The sequence below is a fragment of the Drosophila elegans genome, unplaced genomic scaffold (genome assembly GCF_018152505.1).
Source record: "Drosophila elegans isolate 14027-0461.03 unplaced genomic scaffold, ASM1815250v1 contig_476, whole genome shotgun sequence".
NCBI classification, from domain to species: Eukaryota; Metazoa; Arthropoda; class Insecta; order Diptera; family Drosophilidae; genus Drosophila; species Drosophila elegans.
Window position 1 is genome coordinate 17,474,806 of NW_024545863.1, and position 21,217 is coordinate 17,496,022.

The window sequence follows — 21,217 nt, forward strand, 5'->3', positions numbered from 1 at the left end:
GCCAGCGACACCGCCACCGCCGCCTCCTCCGCCGGGATTGATGTTGAGCGTTGCAGCCGCCACAGCTGCGGCCGATGATCAAGTTGTTGTCAATTGGCGCCACATCGTGTGTCACATCGAAGGCAGATAGGGCCAGGAGAAACTGTTGCCGCTGAGCAGCATGTCGCGTATCAGCGTTTCAATTGGCGTTTTTCCGACTAGACGCACAAAAAACAATTGCTCAATGACCTAGCCGGAGAAGAGCAGAAGAATGGAAAGCAAAGATTTAAATTAGGGGGAGTGACTGAGAATATAGAGGAGACAATTCTTCGAAAAAAGATTAACCCTAAAAATATTATGGCTTGTTTTGTCTTTAACAAAAGGGGGAACACTGTCCCAATTGTTTTTGTTTCTCTTAATTTGATTGGTAGGCTTAAGTCTTGGAAACAAAATATTTTTGCTAAGATAAAAAATATAAAATAAATATAAAATACTATAACATATTTAGCTTCAGAAGCAGATTTAAGTGGTAGAGCTTTAAAATGGTATAATATTCTGTACAAATTTCTTTTAAACAAACAATTTTATATATTATTATTATAAATATCAAATAACACAAGACACTAACAAGACTAATATGTTGTTTACTAAGGGGCTAATTTTTGGTCCCCGAATTTATTCAAAACTAAATTTTACAATTTTCTAAAAGTTCACAAGAGCAGTAATTTTGTTAGCCCCCCATATAATTATAAACTTTCAGCTTTTTAAAATAATATTATTTTCAAAACCACTTTACTTAAAACAAACAATTTCATATAAAATGTTGTGAAAAAATGGCGCATGAGATTTGTTGCTTTAAGCTTTTATTTTTACTTTAATACTCAGCCTTACTATAACAAATGCTTGTTATAACATAACACTATAGTTTTTATTTTGCCCTATGATTAACCTTAAGAAAAACTTACTTGTGAGGAGACAGTTCGCAGCGATGGTAATCTGAGCAGCAGCTTGCCGAATCTCGTGGGCTGGTTGGGATACTGGGTCCGGCAGTACTCCTCGAGGGCGCACTGCGACTTCTCTTGCAGGGATTCAATGTGCGTCACGTCGGACAGGCCGCAGGCATCTGAAAGAGGGGCAAAACAGCGAATGGACCATCAGTTGCCTGCAGATTCACAGTTATGGATGCAAATACTCTTTGGGGCAGTTCACCTGGCGCCGGCTCAGCTCGAAATTTCCAACTCTCGAATGCCTGTCACGTCAAACCAATAACCGAACATGAGCGGCTGCCACGCCCACAACTCAGCTCAGTTCAATTGAGTTGAGCACACTGAACATAAAAACAACAAAAACAAGGCAAAAGCAGCGGATCGATGACGAAACTGAGAGATTACGTCATGTTTTGCTTGATTTATGTTCAATTGAAGTCGGTCCACTGAGAACAACCGAACAACACTGGGTTAATTAAATTGGGGAAAATGAAGCCGCAAGACAACGCCCTGCCCTGTCCCCGCGAAAACGATACAGCCTAGCCAATGGGTTTTCCATCTAGTCAGCTAGCCGTGGCATTTAATTACGGCAATGCTGTCGGATTGCTGGATTGCGCATACGCAGCGTGTGCCGTCGAGTGTTAATTGCCAGGCACCAAAAGTTTGCTTATCAATTGCCGCTGTAAAAACATCAACACACCGCAGCGAGCGGTTCTTCTATTTTTTATACTCATATATATTTCTGTGGTCGACTGTTTGACTGTTTGACTGTTTGAAATTCAAATTAGACATCAGCACTTGTAAATTTGCATAGCTTTAAAGCATTTTAAATGGTTGTTGCCGTTAAGAATGGCGTTTCGAAATTGCATATGAAATTTTGTTTGCTTAATTAGTCACTGCGTAGAGTCGACGACTCTAGGACTCCATTACGCAATGCGAAGCGAAAGAGCTGCAGTTGCTGCTGATATATCATTTAGCAGCCGAGCAGGCTGAGCTAATGATTGGGCCATTTGCCGGCCGATATCATCATGGTTCGAGCTCATATATCCGATTGTGATTGCATGGCCAGCTGTCTGGCACTGCATGTCGTTAATGGCTCTCTCGGCCGTATTGGTTGCACGCAACTGCGAATCTGAGCCGGCCACAAAGACGAGTGTCAGTGGAAAGGCAAAACCACGGCTTGTTGTGCGGCCAAGATCTGCTGATGATTGGGCCAGCCAATCGGGCTCACAGATAATATTCACAAAAAACATTGGGCCGCAGTTATCGTATAAATTTCCTAGGCCTTGCCCCCACACAAAGCGCGTAAATCAGGCTAAATGATTTGTCGCCAGAGGCAACAGGAATTCAATTAGCCATTATTAACCATTCGGTTTCATAAACCACGGAACGAACAACGAGCCATGAGCCATGAGCGTTCGAACAAGGGTAATGGTAATAATCGTGAAGCTCTGACGATACAAATTAGACATGGTCAGTCCGGCCAGCTCAGCGAATCACTTCATTGGCCACGGCCATAATTGTCAATTGACTTTCCATTAGCTCGGACGATACCCGGGAACCCAGATGGACAGCAGACGAAGGAGGTGGAATGAAATTGTGCCAGGCACAAAGTTTTGGTTTCATTGAAATGCAGCCGAGATGACGAGGAGCTGGGATGCGATTTCTCGGCGTGGAGCAGCTCCGTGGAGGAGTTGTTGCATGCCCAAAGTGAAAGACATTCCACTTCCAGGTCGGGCAGCACTGGAGAAAGAGCTTTCTCGAGGGGTTAGCCTCGTCTGGGCTTTGATTTTTTGGCTCTTGGCTTTGTTAACTGTTTTCGGCTTGTAGTTATGTACCCTACGACGATCTTGGCTTGACTTCGATTTGTATTTGTGTTTGGTTTTCGGTTTTCAGTTTTCAGTTTGCAGTTTTCAGTTTGCAGTTTTCGATTTTGGGTCGTCGCAGTTACTAACTCAGCGAGGGAGAGATCGTGACCGCGTGTTTTAAATGCATAATGACCGTAAAGTAGTTGGTTGCCCAACCAGCAGACATATCGAAAAAGGAGCACAAGGAGTTGTAATGCCCCCGCTCCACCAAAGCGATCTGAGCTGTTTAACAAAATTATGAATTGCTGCATTATATTTTATTAGATTTGTGTTCTTTATGGCTCCAGTTCTGGCCGCGCAGTTCGTGCCGCGACCGCCACAAAACAGTTATAACTTTATTTAGTTTTAATAAGGATCGGGTCGTGTGGGGTCAACTGTGGAGACAGGCTGGGCAAAAGGAGTTCCGCTCTATCGACTGCATCTAAATCTTGGGCAAACACAGCTCGTAGCCCGTTTAAGGCAGACTAACAGTCTAAAAGACTGGCAGACAAACCTAAACCTAAACCTAAACCTAAACCTAAACCTAAACCTAAACCTAAACCTAATATCGAAACGCGCCCTTAATGATTCTAATCAACGACGTCTGCCCCGGCCCAAAAGTTACTGTTAATTGCCAGATTCAGAGTCCCAGGCCTCGAGGCACGTCGCTGGCAATTTTCAGGGGAAAAGTAGCGCAGGCGATCAATGAGCGCCACAAAACGATTTGAGACTCCACTCCTCTCCACTCCGCTCCACTCTGCTTCGATCCGCACTGCTTCGAGCCAAAAGCCAGCGCAAAACACACACAGAATGTTGGTCAAAAAGTGTGGCCAAGACATGAAAGCTACAACTCTTAACAACTGCAACAAACGACAGCAATCAGAGGGGCGAAGATGCACCGCGGCAAGGTGAGGCCATGCCAGCCAGAGGAGCAGACATGTCGTCAATGCGCTGCAGAAGATCTAGTAAGTCTATACCCGGTATTTTACTACCGCGATCGTGTCTCGTCTCCCACAATCTTTGAGTTCGAACCATGGGTACTCTGGGTACTCGGTACGGGGTACTGGGGATTGGGGATTGGAGTTTGGGGACTGGAAACCGCGCAGCGATTGATCGGCTGCAGTTTATGGACTCATGCAGCCAATTCAAATGCAATTGCAGCTTGCCAGTCGGTCCAGGGTCTCAGCCAGCGAGACCACGAACTCCACGCCACACACGCCCCCTCAAGAGTCGGGCTTAGCTGATCTTGGCTTACACAAAGAAAAATTAGGGTAGTGTAAGCCATAGGAAAAATTGATAAATTGAAATTGTTTTAGAAAATATTATTAAACGGAAGCCAAACACAAAAGTTTTGTTAGCAAAGTAAGCACAAAGTCTACGAATATAACACTTTAATTTTTTTATAAAAACACCCCTCTATTTTCACGGTGTAGCTTGGCCAAGCGACACACACAGCGTTTTGGAAATGGTAAAATTATTTTCATTGCAAGTTTGGCCAAGACCTGGACTTGGTCCATTGGTCCATTGGTCCATTGGTGCATTGGTCGACTGGAGTTGGGCTTGTAAGTAAGCGACATAAACGAGTGTTGTATTAATGTTCATAATGTGGTATCTCGACGTCAATAAACGTCGCCACGAAGAGCAGGCGGGGGGAATGGGATATCTGAGAGCCGGACTGAGTTCAGATCAGCGGAAAAACAATTGCGACGTGGAATTGGACAGCTAGTTGACACGACACGGGAAAAGGGGGGAGTTACTAAATCAAAAATACTGCACTTCCCCTACCCTACGTTAATCGAACTTAAATGCGCTAACTTACACTTAATCGCAAACTTAGCTTAGGCTAAAGTCAAAGAAAACCTCGGTTCACTCTATTTGCATACAAAGCTTCAATGATTTATTTCGCGTGGAACCGAATTGTCTTAAAATAGGTATGTTATAAGCTTTTAAAAATATTTAAATTATTCGCATATGAACTGTTGTGACTTATTTGTGTGCGTGTGCATGTTTTAGACGTGCATGTGTTTCAGTGTGTGTGTAATCCCAAAGTCCAGCGTTTTGTTGCCACGTGCGGATGAGATTAAATTTTGTTTGTTTTTGTGTGAATAGCTTTTGTTAAAAAATGAAATAAAAATGTGAAAAGATTAGTGTTAAATAAATGAGTTTTTTATGCAACTGAAAACCGTTAAATTTGCTGAAATTATTAAGAAATAAATTCAACAAAATTAAACATTTTCCCGTGAGCTGAAAAATAAAAATGATGCCATTACCTTGGGTTAGGATTGTGCCTTAAATACTTAATCAGAACGTGTTCATCATTTTAGGCATCTAAGGCATTTGATTATTGGATTTTGATCATTTTAAGAGCAATTATAAAAGCTACAAGGTATTTGTTTGTAAATGATTTGAAACTAATTGACCTAGAATTCGGAACTTTTAGGTAAAGAAGTTTCAAGGAACTAGTTATTTTATTTTTAAATGCGATAGAATGATAAAATGGTTTTCATATCATGTTAGTTTAGAGCTATGAAAACTAATTCGTCATAGGTTTTAGAATGTTCTTGATATTAAGGACGATTTAACAATGATGAATTTGATGACATTTCGTTAGAGAAACAAAATCAAATTCATCATTATGTTACATTACGGTTCAAGTTCAATTCAAAATACAAATCTAATCAATAATATTAAATAGTTTCAAAAGGTTGTATACATATTTCTTTTGTTTAACGACAAATCCAACAAAATTTAATTTAACAAATGCTGGTAGGATCTCACTTGGAAATAAACGAAAACTTTAAAGCTAAAGCTTTTAGTTGTTCATGGCTAAGAAGCAGGGTTAGTCAATTGGTTAATATAATGTTTGTTAGTAAACCAAAATAAACAAATAAATAATACATTTAAAATTAGTCAACAAGCGATGTAAATCATTAGTAAGCAATAACGAGTAAAAACACAAGCCAGGATTAGATTTTTGTTTAACAGCAACAGCTTTATATATATATTCTTAAATTTCTTTTTCTCTCCTTCCTCATCGATTCTTTGTTTATCAAATTTTTTGGCAAAGTTCACTAAACGATTCTAAGTGATTACGGCTAGAATAAATTATGCTTAGTGTAAGGCAATAAATAAATAGAAACTATCAGTAGGCACTAAAGTAAGTTACGCTTCTCCTAACGCTCTAGATACATGTGTAAATATACAGTACGGTACAGTACAGCTCAGTTCGACTTCTGTGAGATCCTACAACTGCCATCTACTACCGGCCAGGCTATAGGGCGAGTACCTGTAACTGGGGCTGCCGAAGGACGCGCTCCCGCTGCCGCCCGAGTGGGAGAGGGCGTGGCCAACGCCCACCCCGAAGGGCGTGCTGTGGTGGAACATATCGAAGGCCGAACCGAAGGCGGCGCGCGGTGGCGTCTGATAGTGGAACATGGCTGCCGCCGCCGCCGCGGCCGAGGGCGTCTGATAGGCTCCACCACCCAGCGGGGCGGATGAGGCGGAGGACACTGGCACAGGGTGGTGGGCGGTGGTGGATGTGGAGGAGGAAGAGGAGGTGGGAACAGTAGCGGGAGCGGTTGCCAGCGAATTACTCAGCGGCGAGGCGGTTAGGTTGCGGGAGGACGAACCGCTTTGCGATTGAGTAGGAAGCGAGGCGCCCAGCCCGCTGCTGTTGTTGTGCCCGGAGGCGTCCCCGCCGCCACCGCCACCGCCGCCGCTGCTTGGGGGCGTGGCCTGGGCCTGGGCATAGAGGCTGGCCAGCAGGTCCATCTCGGAGCCGGCGGACTTGATCGGGCAACTACTGAAGGCGCTGCCGGCGGAGGGCAGCAGAGGAGCAGAGGCGGGAGCAGAGGGGGCAGGAGGAGGTGGAGGAGGAGCCTGGACCTGGGCCTGCTCCGCCTGCTGCACTGCAGCCTCGACGCCGGCCACGCTCTTCATGAAGGCGGCCAGATGGAGCGGCGCCTGCTGCGGAGCTTGGGACTCCAGCTCCAGGCGGTTCAGCTCGTCCAGATGCTCACGCACCACGGCCAGGACATCGTCGTTGGACGTGGAGGAGGGGGAACGAGAACCCTTGCCGATCAGGGCCGATACCTTGGTGAGCAGCGCCGGCACATCCTTGTAGAGGATGTCCAGCAACTTACCGGTGGTGAAGAGCACGATCGCCTTGAGACAGGAGTACTCCGCGGAGTCCACATGCAGGGCCTTCAGCTTCTCCACCTGCTCCTGGAAGATGCGTATGTGGTCCATGAAGGCCACCACGCGGTCGGCGGCCATCGGGGAGGCGTGCAGTCCGGCGGCGGCCAGCAGCGGCGCCACATGCAGCGGCATGGAGCACTGGCTGGCGTTCAGCACGAACAGCTCCGACCAGACGAGCCGCAGCAGGGCCACCTGGTCGGTCACCTGCAGCTCCGGGAAGAAGGGTATGTTCTTGGCCCACTCGACCGCCGAGAAGAGCAGTCGGGCGGCCAGCTCGCAGATGTTGTCGATGCCCATGATGTTGTTGGGCTGCATGCACTGGCCGTAGCGGGAGGTGGGGTACGGCTCCGCCCGCAGCAGCAGCGAGATGTAGGAACTGAGGTACGAGTGCCCGTTGAAGCCGGCGATGCCCATGGGGTCGCCGTTGGCGATCTGGTACTGCCCGTGCATGCCGGCCAGTCCGGGCTGAGTGGGTGGAACGCGGCCACGTTGGACAGCTGAAAATAAAAGAGGTAGAAATTGTGATTAGTTTGGTGGAATGACACTAAGGATAACTACAAAAGTAGATATAAATTACAGAAAGCTCTTCAAAATAAAATCAGATAAGCTTCTTTGATTTTTATTCATTTTTTAGAATGAAGGATATAATTCAGGCACTCTTAACCATATATAAAGCAATATAGAAGATTTCCATTTATAATTAATTTTATTTGAAATTTTAGTTTGCTTTAATGTTGTGATTAGCTCCAACCAAACTACTAGTTTAATTATAAGGTTTTATTAGCCCTACTCTTCTCTAACAAAAATTAAAATTATAGAAATTCCAAAATCCAATATCCTGGCAAGGGAACAGACACCCCGCAAAGAGGACTCTTGCTTTTGTTGGGCTTATTTTGACCGCCACATCACACGAAGCACAATGCGGGGCATTCTGCTCTGTTGGCAAAGCTGCCACAACTCACAATGCTCGCTATCTGGATATCTGGATATCTGAATATGTGAATATCCGAGTATCTGAGTATCTGGCCACCTCGATCTGGGCATAGAACTGCGTTGTTGTTGCCCGCCCATTGTTGCAGGCCAAGACATCGTCATAAGATACTTTCGTGCCACCCCAGGAGAATTTCAACCCCTTTCTGTGTGGCTGTGATGTCGCGACTGCTTAGATATGCAAATCGAACTAAATACTTTCAACGCGCATCCTTCGGATACACACATCTTGCAGATACCGCAGCAGCAGATGTGGGGAGAGTCTTGGCAGTTTTTGGGCAAGTACAGCAAAGAAAGGAAATAATTTACAGGTTTTTTGTTTCTTCGTTTTTTTTTTTTTCTTAGCAACGAGCGAAGCTATATATAAACATTATAATTAACAATGTAAACGCTTAACAACTGAGCAGCTAAATGGAAAGTGAAAGGCCTTTTGAACTTTGGCCGGAAACGACATTTCCCCAGACATTGACGTGGATTCGACTGCGAATTCGCATTCGCATTCGTATTGCGACAGGAACATGACTATGGCGTGGATACATGTGGATATGGATACTTAATATCTGCTGAAAGTTAAGCCACTTGGACACGCTCTCGAGTGTTGGCAGCGAGTGACATGTGAGCGGGAACTTGAGCACGTGCTGGCGGAAGATTCATTCATTAAGCAATCAGCCAAAAGGGCAAGTCGGCAAGTCGGCCCAGGGCCACGAAGACCATTCCACAGCTAAGCAATTGCTTTCTTGGCTGCTGTAATCTCGACCTGATCTCGGTGCGAAACCACAGGCTTAGGCAGATCCTCTTTTCTGGGCCCTTTCAGCTTCTTCGCTGTTCTTGCGGTCAGGCAATATTTTCCCAGGCGCATAAATAAGACGCTGGACACTGGCCGCTCGACCGGTTTGCCGTCATAGATCACCAAGTGCATCTTATAGAGTCCTCGTCCTCGTCCTCGTCCTCTCTCACCCCATCGCGCAATTACGCAAATGTATTGTGTAAATAAGTGTACCTATCTCGCTTTCTCTGCCGCCACGGATGGACAGTGGTCAAGTAACTGGTTCGGGTGCGGATTCAAATTCGGGTGGTGCAACCCCCGGGCTTAATTGCTCCGGCAAAGGCAATAAACAAACACCTTCGAGGCCGGGACAAAAAAGGGATTTCAGGATGTGTCCATTGTGCGGACTGACCAAAAACGCTTTCCGAAAGACGTTACGTTCCAGGTAGAGATCTTCGTATTCGAATCCAGTTCCACTACTTTTTTCCAGCTGCACCACTATGAGCTTCGATCAATGGTAACGTTTGTGCATTTTCGCCAATGCTTTGTTTTAGTGGCCTGGCCCAAGGCTCCGATTGCGTTGGCCAGATTGCCAGTGAGCTGCTCTAGGTGTGCCTAGGATGTGTGTGCTGGTGTGCCTAGACTGCCACAACTTCCACAACTGCCAAGGTGTGGAGTTTCCATCTGGCCGTGGAGGTGTAAGAAACCTTTGGCTGACCCACTTTCCTAACCAGCCAAGTCGCTCCAACTAGCCATTGTTTGCCCAGAAATGCGTTCGACCAAGCCCCGAATCGAGCGAATGCAGGTGTTGATTGCACTGCTATGGAATTTCAGTGGAGTGGTCAGAGTTCACCAGCAAGAGTTCACCGTTTTCGAATGGCCGATCAGCCCACCGAACAACAAAAAATCCCTTTAAAAATGTATAATAAATCTGAAATAATTTAGCATAACTTTGCTACCCCTAAAAACTTGTTTTTGTGCAGGAAAACTTTAGCGATTTGCCAACCAGTTCCCGTCTCTGCTGCCCCATCCCACTTCCCTTGACCAATTGACACTGCAATTTAATTAGAGCGACCCGGAACACCGATTTGATGTTGTTTTTTCAGGTTTTGCTAGACTTTTTGTGCGCCAAACCCGTACAATTTCTTGACCCAGGGTCGTTCCAGGCACAACCTTTGTCCCGCTTCGCAGCTAAGTACCTGGCCCCCACCCCGCGTCCATAAAGAGGGTAAATCCGAAGGAAACCTCCTATGCAGAATTGTGATTTTCTCACGATTTCTCAGCTTTGATAGCGAGGCGAGGGACTAGTTTTACGCAGAACTTGTCATTAAAGAAATGTGACTCAACGCAACGCAACGCAACGCAACGAAACTGAAAAAGCAGCAACCCAGCTCCAGAATGTGGCAAAAGGTGTTGAACTCTTTAGCGTTTTTACGAGTTCTGGGGCAAGTATATGAGTAGAAGTAGTATAGTACAGGTACAGGTACTGGGTGAGGAAATAGCTAATTTAATGGGCCCAACAGGTAGATCGGACTTGGGTTCGGACTGTGTAATTAGCCAAAAACTTGTCTCGACGCGGCCAGCATTGACTTAGGTAAATTTGAAATGCTTTTTTTTGCACAATCCGTCGGCGACTAAATAAATGTTTATATTCATTTAATTACAAGTGCATTGAGAGGAGGCTGATGTAGCTGCATTTTAATTGCCCGTAGTCGCCATAAATTAACGTTTTCGTTCTTAACCCAAATCGATGTGTGTCTAGTGTACACTGTTCGTTCAGACATCTGTAGCCGTTGCCTTTGTGGCTGCTGGCTATTAGCATTTTGCGAAAAACCTGTCAATATTAGTGCAAATAATAACAGCTTAGCGTCCGCTAACTGCCGTCTGTCTCTATCTTTTGTATCCGCGACTCCCCGACGGACGCTAATTGTTAATGCTGACAAGTGTAACTGGCCATTGGTGCACCGACCAAACGACAGTCGCTCAATTCAATCAGTCAACCAGTCAGCCAGTCAATCAGTCATTCAGGCAGTCAGCTAGTCAATCAGTCGCTGCAGGAAAACGAGTCTCACCCAAGTATGCCAAATATTTGGCTTGGCCGTGCTTACAAATTAGCTACACCATACACATTGGGCTGCATTTGATTAGCTGATCAATTGCATCGTGGCTTGCATTTCTCGCAGTGTGGCTTACTGCTTCATTGTAATTATGAACAAGTTTGCATTTGATCTCCGGGGTCAATAGGCTGCAATCGCCTGCCTAATTGTTTTTTTTCTCTATTGGGGGCTTGCAGCCAATTTGTGCGTGGTGGTCAGTAAAAAGGGGGAAATCTTGAAACTGACCACTGAACACTTGTCCTGATCCAAGCTGATCCAAGCTGAACCGAACTGATCCGAACTGAACATTCTTTGGCATAGTTCCTGGCACCCAAATAACTCAACTGATCCGCACCGAACCGAACCCAATTGTTAGCCGCTGTTCAAATTCCTAGCATGTGACATTTAGTCATCGCGCTGCTCTACTTCCGTTCTTCTGCCGTTGATTTAATTTATTTTGTTTGCATTTGCCTCTGGGTTTGACTTTTAATTGACCCACAGCTCACAGCTCACAGCAGCCTATGTGCCTGAATTTCTTTGTTCTGAATAGAATAACACACTTGTTGTTTGGTTTTTTTTTTTTTTTGCTTTGAATGAGGGAATAAGTCTTACCTTCGCGTCGCATGCCCATTTTGAGGCACTTCTTCAATCGGCAATATTGACATTGATTGCGATGATGCTGATCTATGGGACAGTTTCTGCTGCCGCGGCACGAGTATGTGAGATTGCGTCGCACCGAGCGTTTGAAGAATGATTTGCAGCCTGCAAGGGAGAAGAAATTCAAAAATTAATAAGATACTAAGATACAAAAATACCGAAATAAATAGTCACTAAAGTGCCTAGAATAGGAATTTTTACCACTTTGGGGGCTCCAGCTGTTTAAGCACTCCTTGACAAACTGCGCGGCACCAAGTTCCTGATGCCCATGTCAATGGTCATGTTACACGTTTCATGGCTTAACGCCTCCCATAAAATTACCTTTAATGGCTTTCAATTAACAAAGTGTATCTTGGCCGCGGCGATACTGGCAAGCTGCCGTCGTCCCTTCCGAAAAGAGGGAAATTGGCAGAAAACTGGCAGCAAGTTCAAGTTCGGCTTGCCACGAATTTACTGTTAAGCTAGAAGGCCAGATCAGCCACGGCTCGTTGGGCTACGGTTTTGGTTTTTGGTTTTTAGTTTTGGCTTAAGCCTTAACTTTGGCTAAGTGCTTTGGGCCACAGTCGCAGCCGCAGCCGCAGCCAGTCGGGTGTTGTTGTAGGACAAGCCAGCGACACGGCAAGTTAATGTCGCCGACGCGTATCTAAACATGTGTATCACTTGGCTCTGCGCGACTGCATCAGCGTTTTCTGCATAAAGAGCCTCGCCAGTTGGCAGGCGGATACATTATACCTTATATAAACATATATATTTCTATACATATATGTATTTGGGGAGGCATTGTCTGGGACCAGGTTTTCATTTGCCGCAGAGCTAGGAAAAAATTTCTCACAATAACTCAAAACAATGGCATATGCTCATAAAATTCGTTTTAAGCTGTAAAATCATCATCAAACAAAATATGTAAGCGCTGAGCGTTTATGCAGACTCCATCCTATCCACTCCTCCCCTTTCCCCTTTCCCCTCCCCTCCCCCCTCTATATAGCATGCGATCACAGGCTATAAAAGATCTTTCAATGCTTTTTGCCAATGCGATCGTGTGGCTTCAGCCTCCCACCGGATTGGAAACAAAACGTGGCCCGCGAATTGAAATTGATTGAAAGTCGATCGCTTAATGCACTTAAAAGAAGTTGTTGAAGCCGCGACTTCAGATGAAGATTAAATGAAAAGCAGTATGCTTAAGTATGTCTTAACTGAAGCAATGGCCAGAGCATTAGGGATCTCTGATCAATGATTGGCAAGTCCTAGAGATTAATTTCATTTCCTCCACCAAAGGGCATTCAGTATTCCTCACTTTTCGGCTATTTCCTACGAAACTGCTCGAGAGACAACTACAAACTACGAACACATCCAGAAATGCGCACTCACACACTGCCAGCCTTTTACACCATATGATCTACGAATAACGATATTGTACCAAGTCACGATTTCTGCCAAAACGTACCGTTGCCTTTTGCCCCATCCTCTGGCCTCCTCCACCAACTCTGGCTGCACTGCGGCGAACGGACAACTTGGCCAGAAAGCCAGCAGAGCAGAGCAGGGCAGAGCAGAGGTAAATAAAAGAACTGGCAACAGAGGCGAACTGCCCATATGCGCCTATCGCAACTCTATCTAGAGCTGCAGCTCCATCCCGAGTATCTGGGCATCTTTGGATAGCTTTGGCTTTGGCTTTGGGAGGATCGGGTACCCGGGAACGATCCCCGATGGACTTTTGCGATGCGAAAGATGCGCGTCGTTATTGATGAAGATACGAGTACATGGGCCAGATACCGTAAACAAAATCCGAGACGGGGTGGAGTGGATATCGTGTTATATCAATAACCGAAAAAGGGTGGATCGCTCTAGCGCTGGGCTGCGAGTGTGGGAAGTCAGTTAAGCGAAGCCCTAGAATATGGCCTCTTCTACGGCTTCGGCCTAAACGATTGGCTTTTTGGCTTAGCCAACTTTGCGGTAGTTTCAATTACCGCTTCACCTAATTGCCAGCGGGTGGCTGAGGAAGCTGAGGAAGCCAGTTCGCGTGCGCTACGCGCCATAAAGCGTTCAATACAGTTAGAAGTTGCAAGAGGTTCCGAGAACTAAGCTTAGCTAAGCTAAGCGTTTTATTAATTGAACTTCCTGAAAGTGAACAGAGTCATAGCCATCGCCATCTATCTACACCACACGAGATCCCCTTGCCGCTTGGCTGGGCAATTTAAAGCGTTAAATTAGTTGGCTCTAGCCGGCAATCTCTGGGTATCTCTATCTTTTGGCACATGCACTCTCGGGTGGCAGATGGCCCAATCAATTGCGCTGGACTACACTTTTCCCATTTCCCATTTCCCATTTTCCATTTTCCAGCCCGCGGTCAATGATCGCTTGGCCCAGTGGAAGCGGAACGCGAACGGGAACGGCAATGCAAAGTCAAAGTCGCCTTGACTTTGGCTCATTTTCTAATTACTAATGCACACAAGAGGGCAGCAGCAGCAGCAGCAGGAGAAGATGGAGGCGGAGGAGCAGGGCCATCATTAAGGTGCAATAATTAAATGTTAAGCTTACACGGAGCAACCAGCTAGTCAAAGTAATTAGCACAACTACACAACTGCACAACTGCAGTCCAGAGGCGGCTAGACAAAATATCTGGAGTACAACCGAAACATAATTACAGCCCCCGTCGACAGACACGAAACTGCGAGTAACTCGGCTCATGCACTCTGAGTATCTACAAAATGCACTGATTATGAACGGGGCCCGAGGAAATGGCAAGAAAAACTAAAGCTGGAACGGAACAGGTGCCGATGCCGGTGACGGTGACGATGCCGATATCCCAGCAGGCTCCCCCCCCAACTTTATGGCCCAATATGGGTCAACTGTAAATCAAATGCCAATCTGGGAAGCTACTACCCATAACCGTAGTCCGGGCAGAAGTATCGCGATTGTTTCGCTGCAATCGGGACAGCCTTAGCTGGCTATTCATTTACATCTTGCATGTGTCACGTTGCCGCAGGCAAATGCCAAAGAAAATGCCGCCTTGGCGATAAGCGATTTAGATTTAGTTTTAGTTTTAGCTTTCATTTAACTGATGCTATGCGAAGTTATGCAGCAAGTCGGTCCCTCTTAGCCGTGCAAATGCCCTGGTCATGTACGACACATGGCAGTTAAGGGGCTGAGCGGCTAAGCGGGGTTATGGCCAAGGCAACGACTGCAGGCCCGGATTCTGGCCAAAGTTGTGCAACTTGCAAGTGCAGTTCGGGGCCCTCGAAGATGCACACAAAAACGTGCTGCATTTCGCTGGGCCTGATCGATTAGCCGAACTTGGCTGAAAACGAAAATTGCGCATGAAGTGGCAACAGAAACTGCAACAGCAACTTTAGCTGCAACTGCAACTGCAACTGCAACTGCAACTGCAAGTCTGGCCCAAAGCAGCCTGGCCTGGCCTAACATAATTAATTAAACCGTTACATTATAAAGCGGATCAAGTCGGTAGTTCACGATTTCCCTACCCCACAGAGGCTCTCTTTCATTTCGGGGGCCTCTTGCGAAATCGCATCGTGTCAGGATGAATTTTTTGCGCCTCATTTTAAGAGACCTCAGCAGCCTGGATAGACTGGTCTTCCAGACAGGCTAAGCTAGCTAGCTAGCTGGTTGCCGAGCTTTATTGGCTCGAACATTTCTTCTAAGTACAACGATTTGTAGTACAAGCCAGCTTTTAATGATTACAATGTCTGCCCGAATTCAGTTGGCAGTTGTTTTTGCCCTGTTTGTTTGTTTGTTTGTGTTTGTCTGTCGGTTGATTTTCCCTGTCTCGGCAATATCTGTACAATTAACTTTTGTTTTTGGAGATTTTCCTGGGGCTGCCCTTAATGAAGGGTTCAGCTCTCGGGGCTCATTAATGTTGACACAGAGTTGGGCAACGCTCTGCTCCTGTAAGTATGATTATTGTGACAACGTCGTTAACCCGCCAAATGGCCGGGAATCCGAACGCCATTGCAAAAACATACAAATTTGTCAAAATAAATATCGGGGCCATAAGTTATGCCGCTCGCATGGGGGAAAAGCTACTGCTACCGAGTTGTAAATCAAGAGCCAGCCAGGCTGCAGACCGCAGACTGCAAATCGCACGGAAGTTATAAATGTTTATCAAAAGGCGATTTATTTGATATATGTTATGGGCTTGAAATTGACTTTCAGCCATCCTGGTCCGCTAAATGCAAATTTTTAATACAAGCCTTGAATTTATTTTCCCTCTTGCTAATTAATAAATAAGAAATCCGCTGCCGCGGGCTTTGTAGCCACGCCCACTCCCCAAAAAAAATAACAGAAAAATGCCCAAAAGTGCAGCGTCATAAATTGCAATGCTCGGTGGGCGTTGTTAATTTTGTGCATTCGTATTTACTTTGTTGCTTTTACTTTGCTCTGGCGGAGTGGCGGAGGGGGCGCAGGGGGTGGGGCAGGTCGTATCACAGACAGCAAATTGATTTATGTTTGGCTTTTGTTAAATGCTCAAAGTGGAATGAATTTCCACAGCGAAACACGAATTTCAGAAGAGCGCCATTTAACAGATTGTCAAGAGGTGCAAAGTGAAAAGCAAAAATTGTATTTTTTTATAAAAAAAAAAACCTTTTTGAACATTGCTTTCAACAAAGAAAATAAATGCGAAATTAAGAATGATTTTATTGGTTATTAACCCACGTATTCTTAAACATTTGTTTTTTTAGAAATCTCTTTATGAGACTTTCAAAAATCTACAATTTTTCAGCAATTTCCCCTTTAGAATTCTTGTTACTTGCCCACATCATAATGAAGTCAATTAAAAAGCCACACATGTTGAATACAATTCTGCACAAAGGAAGAAGTCGGAGGAAACAAGATTCTCCCTCCAAAGAGACACAAAGATACAGCACACAAACTGACCAAAGCGTTTCGCGACATCAACAATTTTCGGACATTTTCAGCCTAAAATTGTATGTATGAAGTTGGGGACTGGGAGCTGCTGAGCTTGGGATTTCGGGCTGAGAGAGGCTTAATTGCCGAACGTGGGAATCTATTTAAATGAGTTTGATGTAAGCTCGTTCGCGGAAAATGTGGCAAATGGAACAAGCCGAGCCGGGATTATTTATGCTGCCCCACAGTTGACAATCTGCGCCTGGCGGCTGCACTTCACACACATTACTTGTGGCAACTAATGGGCTCGGCTGGCGCTTAACAATTAGTTTGGATGGCAATTTTTCCCCACTCCACTCCTCATGTTCTCAATTCGGTCCTGCTCTGCTTAGCTGATGTTTGTTTTAATTAATTGCATGCCAGGTACTTAGTTGTGGCGGTTATTTTTCGCAAAATTTATTTGTCATTGTCATGTGCGCCTGCAGCGGCCAAGTTATGCTAATTCACTTTTGACATCGCTGCTGAGATAGTTTTCATGTCGGAATTGGAAATTCAATGGGTTCGCAGAAACGGCGGCTTTAATATTTTGTGCACTGATTGATGATGCAGCGCAACAGATACGTGAAATCTCAGCTTTTGGGCCACTAATAGCCATGACAAATAGCCAAATTAATCGGTGAGTTAGGGGGTGGGGGGGAGGGTGGCCGAAGGAGGAACGGGGTATTGCCACATTAGAGCCATGCACCACTCATCATTAATATTATCGAGGCGCTTTTATCAGCGCACATTATTCAGCCGCCACTAAACCGTGACTTTTCGAGTCGGCCAAAGGTCACCAGGCAATGCTGCTGCTGATGAGTGCAAGAGACTCTTGGCCGCCCATCCTTAAATCCCAAATTCGCCAACAGCTGGGCGCGAAATCAAACAAGTTGCCACCACTAAGGGAGGACATGGGCAGGCAGATCGGCAGGAGCAGGAGCAGGAACAGGAACACGGACACGGACAACACGCATAAGCTACAATTAATCTTGCAGCTACGAGTACGTCGACTGGCGGGGTGTCTTGGCATGGGTTCACATACCCATACCCATACCCATAGCCATAGCCATACCCATACTTTTGCGTAGACCCTGCAAACTGGACAAGCGGATAGACATTTGGACGGACTGTAGGGACGGCCAGACAGACGGACAAGTGAGCACACACACACACACACACACACACACACACACGCGAGCTGAGACAGCCGAAACGAGTTGCCGCGGTGGAGTGGAGTATCTTTCTTTTCTAAGAGCCACGAAAAGTATCTGCACCTCGAAGTGAATCAGCTGAAAGGACGCGACTGGGCTGGGGTTCAGTGAAATACAACAGCGAAAAAAAAAACACTGAAAACGCCGGCAATGATATGGGCTCTATGCGCTTTATTATGATTTTTGCTACGTTTTATTTCGCCAGCATTTGAGTGAAGCTGAAAATGAAGCTGAAGCTGAAGCTAAAGCTGAAACCTAGGCTCAAGCTTTAGCGTCTGGCGATTGCATAGAACAAAATAGATTGCTATCGTGGCAACATCATCAGGCCAACAGGCAACCGAGAGATACCCGTACCCATGCACTACATAATACATACTGCATACTGCATACTGCATACTACATACAACATACTATACTGTCAAGGGGAATGGGGGAGGGGGGGAAACACCTTCAGAATGCAACGAGGCGGTCACAGAGCCGCATATCTTCTGATTGTTGCTGTTGTGGGTTGCGCATGCGTACAAAATGCTCGGTGATTAATAATAATAGCAGCGCCCGCGAACAGTGGGAGCCATCGGAGTGCAAAGTGTGGGTATCTGCGAATCTCTGGCTGCCATCGCGGCCCACTGTGCCTGCCCAGTCACCACACTTCTTGGCTGCTCCAGTGCCAGAACATTTGAAGAGATACGAGTATGACAAGTTCAACTTCAAGCTGCACTAAATGCCAGAGCCTATCTCCCTCTATCTGAATGCTGAATGCAGTTACCCATCCCCATCTCCATCCCCATCTCCATCGCCATGCCATTCATCTGCCCCGCAGCCCTCCTCCATTCCGGAACTCCAGAGACAATAAGAAGGTGGGCGCTTCATTTAGCGGTCGCCGCACAATTTGCATGTTTGCACAACAATTGTTTGGCTTAGGACAAAGCACGGCCGTATTTTATTTAGATAATAATTTTTATCTGGCGATAAGGCGAGGCAGCGGCGGTAGTGCGTGCCTCAGCCCGGATTGCCATATATATACACCTATTTCGAGGGCTCCCGTGCTGCGATTTGTAGTGTAACGGAATGCTGACCGGAGGTGCAAAGGTTTCTGGGAAAGTGACTTGCTTTTGGAGTTCTCAAACAACCGATTTATGCAATTTAATGGCCACTTAGACGGCCAAGTGCAGTACTAAAATTTACCTATACAAAGATATATCAACAAAAGGGACAGTAAGCGGTTGCGCAAACGTAAATCTCGCTGAATATCTTTTGGATCATAAAAGTATTTTACATCCTTACATGATTTGGAGGCCCTCGCCCCCCGATCAACTAACTAGCCTTGGGCATAGCCGATCCAGCTGCAACGCAGATCCCGCCAAGATTTGCATGGCCCTGGGAAGAATTCCCGCGCACACCCACACCTGGCCACGTTGGTTTATTGCCAACTCATCAAACTGCCATAATTCACCGAAACTGTCAAAAATCAGCGGCTGGCAGGCACGCTTTTGTGCCCGCTTTCTATTACGTTGGCCATTTCTGTTTGGTCATCCCGGCCCAGCAGTACGAGCTCGAGTACGAAATCAATTGACCCCCAATTGCACCTCAGAGGTGAGATCGCTACTCGGAAAACAAAGTTATCATGCTGCGATGATATTTTTAAACATTTCAATCTGGCATTGAAATATGCAAAAAATCAAAAATATCTAAAAATATTATAGTAGCAAATATTTATGGGACAAGGGTGATATATGAACCTCTAGCCAATGCTCTACTATGCTAGTCTTTAACTAATCTAGAATGATTTTTGATTTTGTATACACATATCATTATGTTAAGTAAATAGCAAGTACAGTGATACTTCCATTACTTAAATATGGAAAAAATTTAAGTACAATTTTTTGTAAGAAGACACAAATCTCATTTGATGATTGTAAGAGTTCACTATCTAGAATCACTTTTATAACTGTATATTTATCCAAGTTCCTATTTCCGTATATCAATCAGATTTTCTGCCAGTGTACTCACCTTCGCAGGTAAACTGTCCGTAGTGCTTGCCGGAGCTCTTGTCGCCGCACACGACGCACTCGATGTTCTGCTTGCTGTCGATCTGCGATCCGCTGTTGCTGCTCTGCGAGTGCGAGCTGTTGGCCTGGGAGCTGGGCGTGGTGCTGCCGCATCCGGCGGGCTGTCCCTTGATGCTGCTCAGCATGTCCTGGCCGTGGCCCTTGATCAGGGGCAGCATGTCGGAGCCGTGGCCGGAGTTGTTCACGCCCGATCCGGAGCCGGAGCCCGAGCCGGAGTGGTGGCCACCGGCGGAGCCGCCGTTGGCGCTGGGCAGACTGGAGAGGTCCTCCTTGATGCCCGGATGGTGGCCGCCCGATCCGGCCTGGTTGAGGCTGGGACAGGCCGATAGGTCCTGCTTGATCACCGCCGACTGCTGGCTGGCCACGCTGCTGGGCGTGGTGCCGCCACCGCCGGTGGCCACGCTGCCGGTGGTGGTGCCCGGTCCGGCGGATGCGGCGTGCAGGTGGCCGCCCAGCGAGGTGGGCGGCTCGTGCCAGGCGCTGTGCGGCGGCACACCCACGCCCACGCCCAGCCCCATCGAGCGGGACAGGCCGAGGTCGAAGGCGGACAGCTCGGCGCCGGACTGGGGGCGCGGGTTGAAGAAGCCGGGAGCCGTGGACGGGGAGGCGCACATGACGCCGCCGCCGTACACGCTCAGCGAATTGTGCGTAATAATTTTGGCGGCCGGGTCGGAACACGTGGGATAATTGCTGGAATACACTTTGTACTGCGCACTGCTTTCGTTAGAGTCCTAAGCTCTATTTACTTGATTATTTATCCTTTGCTGCTCTTCTATTTATTTTTTTTTTTTTTATAAAAATTATTTTTATTTATGCTATTAGCATCTCAGTATTTCACTAAAACACTTTGATTTTTTTTTTCTCTTGCTCGCTTTCGAATTTCCCGCTCGGCGCACACACGATGTAGCAGATAACTTAAAGACTTGGAATTTTTCAGTTTAATTTCAGTATCTTTGCGTCATGCGGAGCAGCGAAATCTCAGCTGTTCTCGTAAGGCCTTTTAGAGCCTGACTGGCACAACATTCGTGGCAAAAGGTACACGACCCGACCCGACTCGACTCGACCGTTTCGACCTAACGACACATCACACAAATCTCTCGCCACTCCACTCAAACGGGCACTGGTGCGGATCTGCTCGCTCCTTTGGCCAGCCGTATTCCCTGCGGTTGAGCGCAATCGCCGCTCTCAGTCGCACACGGCTGTGGGGCAAGACCTTCGACGCGTTTGGCTGATTTGCCACCACCAACCACTCTCACCACTCTCAGCAGCAGCTCCACCACCAACACCACCACCACCACCACCACCACTGCCACTGCCAACCACTCTCTCTCTCTCTCTATCTGTCTGTCTCTGCCTCTGCCTCTCTGTGAGCGATTTGCACTCAACGAAGGCAAGTCACTCGTCCAACTAGAACCCGTTTGCTCTTATTAGCTCGCTGCCGGGCGCATCTGTTAGATACTTTTACCGTTAAGGTTCTTTATCGTCGGACTTTGGGGTCCCAACTTTTTAACAATTTGTTT

General features: G+C 46.5%; 1 protein-coding gene across 2 annotated transcripts; it reads right to left on the bottom strand.

Annotated features, from left to right (window-relative positions):
* Positions 1-109: 109 nt before the first annotated feature.
* On the bottom strand, positions 110-20,945 carry LOC108141570 (steroid receptor seven-up, isoforms B/C). 2 transcript variants are annotated; one of them, XM_017265016.2, is made up of 5 exons: positions 19,639-20,775; positions 11,474-11,623; positions 6,955-7,506; positions 945-1,102; positions 110-228 (listed from the first exon to the last, which is right to left on the bottom strand). In XM_017265016.2, exons 1-5 carry the CDS (start codon positions 20,309-20,311, stop codon positions 112-114), a joined length of 1,650 nt encoding a protein of 549 aa, XP_017120505.1. In that variant the 5' UTR covers positions 20,312-20,775; the 3' UTR covers positions 110-111. The 2 variants fall into 2 exon arrangements, with proteins under 2 accessions (XP_017120505.1, XP_017120504.2); XM_017265015.2 differs by lacking the exons at positions 110-228; positions 945-1,102 and having other exon boundaries at positions 1,114-7,506; positions 19,639-20,945.
* Between the last annotated feature and the right edge of the window lie 272 nt (positions 20,946-21,217).